Source organism: Osmerus mordax, chromosome 9, assembly GCF_038355195.1.
Source record: "Osmerus mordax isolate fOsmMor3 chromosome 9, fOsmMor3.pri, whole genome shotgun sequence".
Classification (NCBI taxonomy): Eukaryota; Metazoa; Chordata; class Actinopteri; order Osmeriformes; family Osmeridae; genus Osmerus; species Osmerus mordax.
In genome coordinates this window covers 11,902,099-11,912,266 of record NC_090058.1, presented here as the reverse complement: position 1 = coordinate 11,912,266, position 10,168 = coordinate 11,902,099, and the positions used below count along the sequence as shown (strand labels likewise).

Below are 10,168 nucleotides of genomic sequence, written 5' to 3'. Positions count from 1 at the left end.
AGGCGCAGCCAACTACATTTAATTTCAAAATTGCTCCAAAAGATAATAAAAATGTCTTCAGTAATCGGGTCACCAAAGCACCTTTTGGAAATGTTAATAGAATATTTAATCTCTTTTTTTTGTGTCAGTATTTGTCTTGAAAACAAACAATTCAGACATTATGGTTGAATAGTCCCATGTTACTGCTACAACTTACAAGTAATGTGTCTGCCTAATTCCTCAATACATTTATTATCAATCAATCAATCAATATACATCCTCTTTAGAAATATAAGATTTACAGACCATTGTTACCCTTTGATCGCTTAAGCAGAAAACCACTTAATTCACTCAACACCACTCAAAAAAGGGAAACCGGAAGTTAGTTAACTGAATTGATAATGGATTTATTGATCGAGATGGGGATGGAAAAAAAAGAATATAAACAGACATATATTAGTAACAAACAGTACGACTGTCAGTGAAAGCCAGTGAATTGGGGGTGGGGGGGCACCACAGGTTTCAACAGTGGAAAATAACATGGCACAGACAGTAGTTTCCAATTCAGTGCTGAACTTGAATTATCATGTTCATAAAATGCATTAAGACAGGTCCAGAATGGTAAACTAATTCATACTGACTAGTTTAAGGTATATAGTACAGGAGTACAGGAAACTGGCACATTTTTCTTGTGTGGACCACCAATATGTGTCAAAGGGGTTTCATCCGAGTGGATGAATCTATCTGGAAGAGAGTTTGGGGTTCTACCATTTTGTAAAATGAGGGGCCTTTCCTGTCCCCTGTTAACCAATAAAACGTCTCATTTGAGGTATTTTGTTGGGAATCTCCATTCCTACCCCACAACCTTACAAAAACTTTAATAAACAGCATTTTACTCCAAACTTCCAAAAACAGAACACAGTTTCTCTTTATCAACAGTTTAAATGATGACTAGAGTCTGTACAGTAGGTAAACAGTCATACATGTCAACACACTCACAGATACAAACACACAAACAGGACAGTGAGCACGCCGTTTTGAGACACCTCGAGTGTTTTACGTCGCAATCACACGCATGTACACGCACACGCTGAGACTCCTATAGTTTTCCATTTGCGAAGGCCCCCTCTTGGAACTGAGGGATGAAGCTCTTGAAGTACGCTCTGTGAACCGAGAAAGGAATGCAAAGTTATTTAGACAGAACTCTCTGTGTGTGTGTGACTGTGTACCTGTGCATGTGTGTATGTGTGTGTGTGTTAGGATTGACTTTAGGACAGGCCATCGGGGCTACACTACCCTCTGTTCTAACCCAAGAGCTGATCAATTGGAATTCCAAGCATCTGGAGGATTAGCATTCAGAACTCTTCAATGGACACATTTGAACACACACACACACACACACACAAAACTACTCAGCGAAAGAAAGATAAGACCATCACACTTTATGGAGACCAGTTTGGCAAACATTGCTAACTCCCACGCCCTCCCTCTCCATCCAAGTCAAGGGCAACAAGTCCATGTCTAAATGAGACAACACTGAGGCCCCAGTGCAGGACTATATTATTAGCAGAACAGGCGTGGAAACCCAAGCTTTGTGTGGAATGAGGGTGGAGTGACACTGTGATGGAGTGGGTGTAGCACAATCATAAATATATAGATTATCGCACTGGTCTGACGATGTCATCTGTATCACATACTGTTAGTCTCCAACAAAGCAAACAGTGAGCAATGAACTATGCCTTCAGATTATTTGGAATGTAATCATCATGTCTGTAATGCATTGCTTTTAAGTCTATATGCGACCAATGCAAGTCCAGGAGCACTGGTGTTTTCCGTGAGGTCCACTCGACAGACGAGTGTATCGCTGAGAAGTGCAGTGAAGTTAACCCTTGTGCTGCCTTCGGGTCACAATGACCCGAAGGTTCACAACGACCCATCGTTGTGCTGCGACAACTTTACCCAATACAAAAACAAATAAAGAGCGTTTTCTTTTAACCTTCGCTCTGTGGGGGGTGTGAGACAGCCCGACGGTTAAAAGAAAATGCTCTATTTTTTTTTTTTTTGTATGAGGTAAAGTTGTCGCAACACGTGGGGGGGTCAGAATGACTGAAGGGTCAATATGACCCGAAGATGACAAGGGTTTAAGCACGCTATTTTGTAGCCCAGAATATTAAGGTGTAGGTATGGTGTCGCACAGTGTAGTATCATACCACGTTTCTGTACTGTGGTACAGTTGTAAAACATAGCATCAAACAAAGACTTGGGTAGCAGTGCTTTTCTGGATCCAAAAGAAATGCAACACAGCATGCGACGCATCGGGCCTTACTTGGCTCTCTTGGCCATCTCATTGCCGTCCCAGCGCGGGCTGTAGGGGTAGGATTTCTGCACTTGCGAGTAAAGCTGCCCGCTGCTGGTGAAGTGGTAGACCGACTGGAAGGTCAACATGGGCTGGTCGCGGGGGAAATAGAGGGGAAGGTCCACTGCGGTGTGGATGAAAGGGAGAGAGAAAAAGGGGTTTTCCCGTCAGCATTGCACGTGTCTTTTCATACAGGACGAGATGAGCCGCGTGCTCGCGCATGAGAGAGAGAGAGGGAGAGCGAGAGAGACGGAGAGAGAGACAGAGCGAAAGCGAGACAGAGAGGGAGAGGACTCACCGTGGACAAGGAAACAGAAATCTTTCCACATCAGGAGAAGGGTGAGCTTCGTGAACCCTTCTGCGTCGTACTCAACCACACCCCTGGAACACACACACGCCAAACATCACGTCACACATGCGTTTGGGGTGTTGATCTGTGTGGCCCCCTACGCTCCCTCTACCCCCCACCCGAACACACACACACCAACCAGTACATACACATACCACTTTCCAATTATTACTAATACAGAATAACACCCAAAATCACAAATAAACTCTCCTCCCTTTTAGTCTTTTACACAGCCTCAAGCCACAGGCACAGAACACACACACACACACACACACTCACATTCCAAAGTGGCTGAGAAAAGCAGCGATGTACTCCCTCCTCTTGTGGTAGCCTTGGATGACATACTGCACCTAGTTAAGACAGACAAAGAGAAACATCCATTTGATAAGTTCTTCAACATATGAGTGTTGTAAAGCCTACCTTGGCTGAAGCATGCTCTACTAGTAAGTGTGTGTAAAATAAGAAACTGACCAAGGTTGGGGGCCCAGTGTGATCTCCAGCAGAAGCTGTGTCATAATGGGTTTTCAGGCCTAGGTCGACAGGCTATTGTACGGCCAGCTATGTCGCCACTATGAACCCTTCACGGAATCCGGTTTGTACTACCTGGGCTTTCTTCCATAGTACATCGTGGTGGAGTTTTGCCATTGCTAAGCTTTCTTTCCACACAAACACACACAGTCTCAATGCAGACTTCTGGGACTGTGTGTGTTCACTGTTCGGTAGCTCTGTGCGGCCTCGGGCCTTACTCGCCCGCTGACCGTGTCAGGCAGGTGAGAGGGCCTGAGGTCAGGAAGCCAGACCGTGAGGTTGACCTAGTTCTGCCAAACCCAAAGTTATCCCTCCCCGACTCGAAAACCCTGAAACACACACAATGGTCTGCATAAAGTTGTATGTGTCTACCAACGCCGAAGTCATGCCAACACACGCACACACACCGCCACTGGTGAGCGCGCACACACACAGCCACGCAAAAACTGGTCCCTGTGGAAGGAGGAACACCGACACACAGTTCCTTGAGGCTGCCATAAGGCCGTAATGATTCAGAATTTGGTCATGTCTTTGTTTACATTGTGCAGAAATGATGGCGGCACTCTCCAAAATGCTGCAGAGCTACATACTCCAGTGGCTGTCATTGTTTAGTCAGGGCAAAAGTTTACTTACCCAATGTGTGTGTGTGTGCGCGCGCATGTCCATCAATGGGTGTGTACACCTTTGTGAAAGTGTTTTCTTGGGCATGGACTACCTAATTGTGTGTTCCCACGCACACCTGTGTGTGTGTGTGTGTGTGTGTGTGAGAGACTGTGAGAGTGTGTGTGAGAGCGTGTGTGAGAGACTGTGAGAGCGTGTGTGAGAGACTGTGAGAGTGTGTGTGAGAGCAAGAACGTGGGTGACAGTGTGTGTGTGTGTGTGAGTCAGATAAAGTGTGAGAGAAGGGAGAAGGAGAGAAGTGGGGGAGGGATGAATTGTGGAACTTTACATACTATACTTAACAAGGATCTCCCACTCAGTGCCTCCCCACACTAACAGGAGGAAGTGCATGCGTTCCAATGACACCGTCAACGGGTTTGTACGACGACAGGCAGGTTTGCTCACTCAACAGGTATTTGTCCAGACCACACCCAGTGCCCTGTTTCAGCTCAGTGTGTGTGTGTGTGTGTGTGCGTGCGTGTGTGGGTGGAGAAAAGGGATGGGGGGGATTATGTAATATAAGAACGGAAGTGTTTCCTGTGGTGACACCTACGCACACCAATGCTCACACACTCTTAACAGACATTTGATGTCGATCAGGTTTTAGATCAGGAAGTGTAAAACTCTTGTCGTTCCCATCTCAATAGAGTGCGGAATGTCATTTATTAAGCCACTCAGGATTGAGTGTCGGAACTATCACAAATATATTATTAGCTTACATGTGGGTGGCACCATTGTTGGTTGTTGCCACAAATAACTACACTTACACTTACATAACTACAAAATACACTTTATATAGGTATGTTTCCATAGGTTTGTTCTATAGTACACAAGTTCTATATATTCATAATGAATGAATGTGAGAAACTATCTCTTCCTATATGTTAAAACACATGAAACCATTGATATTACCATTGAAAAGTGAAATGTATTTGCCTTGCCAAAAAAAAGAGAAGACATAAAAGCCACACTTGACTCATTCAGAATGCACTTTTCGGTCCCTCCATCTCCATCCATCTCTTCCCCTTTATTCCTCTTCCTCAGTGCATCTCTCTCCTGTCCTGTCTCCCTGCCCTGACATCATCCACCCCCAGACCTCCGCTCTGGCCTCTCTGCCCCATGCCGAGTTGACCCTCCGCTGGGCACACCCCCGCAGACAGGGGGGTGTCCTGGAGGTCGGGTGGCGACAAACAGACATGGCCTCCCCGCTGGACAGGGTCCAGGTGTGGGTGTAGAGGAGGGGAGAGGCTGCCCTCCGACCCTGGGGCTACTGACATGGCGGTGCATCTGCCATCCATCTCTACCTGTCAGTCCACACACACGTCGTGCTGCCCGGACAGGCTATGGAGGGAGGCCAGCACGCCCACGTCCACATGCACATGAGGTACGGCACGCACTAACACACACCGTCACAGAGATATACATTGGCACATCCATTGGTGTAGTAGAGCACCAACTTAGAAACATGCACAGGAACAACATTTTACAAAGAACAGCATGGAATCAAACGGTTTACACAATGGAGGAATCTCCTGGTTACCTTGTTTGTGAGTAGCTGGCATACTTGAGGTACGTAGTCAATGAGGCAGCCTCCACTGGGGAATGCTGGGATATGAAGTGCAGAGGAGCCTCCAAGGGCACTGAGGAACAGAGAAAGATGGCAGCTAAGAAACTACAGATCACTTAATTTAGGTGAGAGTGTGAGTAGTAGGGATAGTGGAAGACAGCTAAACACACACACACACACACTCAGCACACTCATACATCATGTCCATTACTTACAGTACAATACAGGTCATAGTCATTTTCTTCCTCTCACAAATAGATAATTTCTGTGAAACAAACTTGCGATACACATAAACAAAAACTCTAAACTCCTATATGGGCTGGGAACTATAATTGTGCTGGTGTGCATTTCCAACAACTGTGTAGCAGTTCAGCTGTGAACTGTGGGCCGAACCTCACCCTGCTCTTCAAACACAAGAGCTCTCAGAGGTGGAGGTTTCAGGTACTGCCCACGCACATGAACACAATCGCACGCGAGCACGTGTTAAGTACACATGCACGCACATGGCACATACAGTACGCACACGCAAGTATAGCGCACCATAGCTTTCGATCAACTCACTTGTCCATTTATTTGCATATCTTTCATGTATGCACACCAGAAGAAAAAAACACACACACCGCTCAAGTTAGTAACTGTGGTACTGAGAAACAGAACAGTTAAAAAAAGGTCAAAGGAGGCACCTAGACCACAAGTAATACACATGTATATATAAATATATTTGAAGTCAAATAGAAAGAATGCAAGACAACCATGCTGTTCCTCCCCACATCCTAACAAAATTGCCCAAAACCATAGCGGGCCAACCCCACTCCAGAAAGGACCACAGACAGCGAGGACTTGGCGTCAAAGAGGACCACCACGCCCTTGCAAGAGCACTGCTCCCCACCCCCCCCACCCCCCCCCCCCCCCCACCCCCCCCCCCCCCACCCCCACCCCCACCCCCGGGGAGCTGACCAAAGCCTCGACAGAGCTACGCAACGTTTGTCGGTGTCAACCCAGCATCATCCTCCCCGGGTTCTTCCTCCACTACCTCCTCTTCTTCTACTCCCCCCTGCGATTGGCTGTGTGTTCCTTTGACTTCCTTTGTTCAGATTCCTGCAGCGTTGCGCTGCTGACCTCTGATTAGTGCTTGTTTAATCAAAAAGAAAACTGGCGCTCCGGCACATGGATGACTAACGGAGCAGGGACGTTATTCCCTTGTTTTGTTTTTCTTCTTTCTTTCTGCTCGTTCGCTCCAGGCTAATTGAAGTGGTGGGTGGGGGTGATGGGGAACAAGAAGGTGAAGGTTCACTTAATGGCAGCTTTAGTTTAGCCCAACCGCACACCTTTCAAGCAAAACATCTAGCGTTAAGACAGGAGAGATTCCAGTTGTTCATTTGAATTCTGCCGTATTTCTTGGCCGATTCACGGTGGCAGAATATCGGAGCGTCACTAGCCCCTGCTATGGAGCCATATGGATGAGGATGACCCGCTTTAGGGGGTTAATGTTAGCATGCGCTACAAACGGCGTGCGCTGCGCAACATTAGTTTGTGTTGAACGTGTCAGAGGTCACACAGCCTACAGTATGTCTGGATACAGCCTGAGGATGAATGTGTGTGCGGTAGATATGGTCTGCATTGAAAACGATTCGTTATTTTATTTGTTGGATTGTGCCATCGCCATACGTATAAACACTGCTTGCTGAAGTGCTGGATCCTGTCATCGAGTGGAATTTCAAGCTCTAAACAAAAAGATCATCACTAAATAAACTCAAAAGCTCCTCAGCAGAAAGACATTTTGGCTGGAGATTCAAGGATCTGTTTTATTTCACTGACCGTCATCTGTTCCTAAATAGTGCTCCCAATGGATTGGAATTCCCAACTAGATATTGCAAAATTAAATTCTTAAGAATGCATGTGTGTCCCGCAATGGAAAGTTCTCGTGGCCTCATGACGGGGTTCAAGACACATCTAAGGTAGCAGGAAGGTTGGAGTGCTTAGAAGTTAAGTGCTTGTGTCATTTGATATACAGTAGGCTTCTATTGAAAACCCCAGTGGGACATGGGAAATAAAAAGCTAATTGCAAGGATCGAGCTGGTTACAGTAGGCTGTGTTCTCAGAAGGGGAGGTCCAGAAGTGAGCACATCGTGGGAGTGAAGACTGTCATTCATCATGTCTCGACGTTCTGTGGGAGGATTCTTTACTGGTAGGTTCACCAATGGACGAGGGTGATGCAATGTCACATCGCTTTGCTCTTCACACCCTTCGATACAGTTTCACAATGTGCTCTACTGAAGTTCCTGAGAATTTAGCTGTGATATCCAGAAACAGGTGATTCCAATGCATGTGTAATGTATTTGAACTTAGTTCCATCTCATATCTTTTTTTAATAAATGAATAAATAATAATTTTAATAAACAATGCTGCTCTCAAATCCTGTACATTCAAAACATTATGATATCTTTGCGGGCCATCATATGAGCTTAATGAATACATATTAGTGCATTCTCCTATGGGGTTTTGGCTGTGGTACAATATCCATACTATGCTAAGTAGCTTAATGACAAGACCATGCACGTCTTTCGCAAGTAAAATCCTTAATACCGTCTTCTATCCGGAGACAGATCTAAGAATAGCGGTGCCTTTCAGATGTAAATGCGCCCGGCAACAAACATAATGCCGTTGTTCCCTGTACATCAGCCTGCTCGTCACTCATACACATGTTGACGGGCATGTGAACAAAGACCTTGGTGACTGTCACTCAAATGGCGCTAAAATGAACATCTGAATGGGAATGAGGTGCAATTAGTCGGTGGCCCTCTTAGGCAGACAAGAAGCACGTATATGCTTATACGAGGGGTAAGTGTTTCCAGATGAACAGGACCATAACGCTTGCTTCACAATATTCTTGTGCAACAACAACAACAAAAAACAAAACCAAGGGGACCGTTTTGACATGTGAATAAGTAATAAGGGTTATTTGCTCCTTCGGTGCGCCTTTGATGCTAATCCAAAAATGCAAAGTGCACGTTCCTCAATGGGTCTGTTCTCGAGTCAATATTAACTAAGATTACGGGGCACAACTGACATTAGGCCCATTGACAGCATCTCGTCACAATGACACTGCATTTAACTGTCGGACGACAGATGAAAACACAGACAGAGACGGGCCCAAAAAATGATTGTATTTTAAGACAATGACCAAAGGACTGTGGTGTCAAAAAACGAAAACAATCCAATTCAGTTAAGTAGAGCAAAGGCTGTGTTACTGCTAAAGATCAAACCCAGATTGGTCTGCGTCCGTTTGTGACACCTCTTGTGAATCTCTATTCTACCCTTGCAGCATCGATGACACCCCTCCATGGTGCGACATTAGCAGCCTAGGGTGACATGATGTGGCAGACGGCAGGGAGAAGTGAGGGGAGTGGTGATTGACGGAAGATATCTGGCAGCCCGTTGGATCCATGTAGGGACTTCCTGCAGCAACAAGACAGGCTGAGTCTCGTTGGGCGATTAATCGATTGAGTGTTGAGTGCATATGAGAAGGGAGCGTGACCAGAAACTGTGTTGCATTTGACGGATTACATGTACATCTGCAGTGAAATTGTGTGTGTGCCGGTTTGTTGTCGAGCTTGATGGTGTGGTAACCCCACACCCCTTAACCTGCTACATTAACTCCAAGTAAATGAAATACTTGGAGGAAACAAAGCATTCTCAAAAGGAGCATCTTGACAACTCAACTCCAAATAAGTAAATAAATACATTTGATGAACAGTAATACCGCCCCAAAATGGTTTCACGTAGTGAGCCGGAATGCCGGAAATATCCCGTCATCCGCCGCTGGAACCAGGAAGTAGGCAATTCTAGGTTTCTGTGATATCCTAATTGAAGGACCCCTGAGGTGATCCTGCCTTCTGCCTGAGCTGCTGACTCTGCTCTCAACACCGCCCACCAACAATGTTCGAGTCATCGTGTGGACCGGGGCTATTACACAACATCCTCTCCTCCCCCGGGCTAGGTAACCTTCTGTATGACTTATTTACAGTATGGGGTCCACGCTCGCGCACATTGTATGTAAACAAACACACACTCACACAGTGACAGGGCCGTGTATGACTTCATCAACTGGAGAGATTATCTCCAGTGACTCAGGTGGATGGTGACGAAGCGTTTTGTTTGCTAGTGTGAACGTGTGCGTGCCAGAAAGTGAGAGTGTGTGTGCATAGTACATGGAGATCAGCTTGGGTGTGTGTGTGTGTGTGTGTGTGAGACAGTACAAGTGAGAGCATAGGAGAAAAAAATCCCAGGGGCTTTTCCTGAGCCCCGAAAACCAAAGACAGCAAGGCGGGGCCATGCAGGGGTCTTGAGGGACGTGGGCACTGGGAAAATATGGATGACTAAGGTGAGGGTGAAACCAGGCAACATTGTGTTCTATTGAACTCCTCACACACACACACACATGCACAGACACATTTTGCATATAAAAAAGGGAAGCTTTTGATTGTACATGCCGACTTTTCTCAGGCTCCTTCGTCACTCATCCTACGGGTTATGTGCCAAGACTAACAAGAAGTTCCTGCGAAAAGGTAATATTTCCGCAGTACCTGCAGAAGAAGCATCTGTCAGAACGGGAACAACCACCCGCACAGGGTGGTTAAAATACGAAACAAAAAACACACAAAAAAACTATTCTGTTTCAGTCTGTGTTTGTAGATTTTTCCGGGCTCCTAAATCGGGTTTGGTTTGG

General features: G+C 46.0%; 1 protein-coding gene across 1 annotated transcript in view; it reads right to left on the bottom strand.

The window, feature by feature from the left end:
* Window positions 1-365: 365 nt before the first annotated feature.
* The window catches only part of babam2 (BRISC and BRCA1 A complex member 2), a 54,416-nt gene continuing 44,613 nt past the window's right edge, over window positions 366-10,168 (bottom strand). The window contains exons 8-12 of the mRNA XM_067243144.1: window positions 5,413-5,512; window positions 2,964-3,034; window positions 2,634-2,716; window positions 2,306-2,459; window positions 366-1,142 (exon numbers count right to left, since the gene is read on the bottom strand). Of these exons, the coding sequence (XP_067099245.1) occupies window positions 1,079-1,142; window positions 2,306-2,459; window positions 2,634-2,716; window positions 2,964-3,034; window positions 5,413-5,512 (472 nt within the window). The 3' untranslated portion in view covers window positions 366-1,078. The remainder of the gene's footprint in view (window positions 1,143-2,305; window positions 2,460-2,633; window positions 2,717-2,963; window positions 3,035-5,412; window positions 5,513-10,168) is intronic.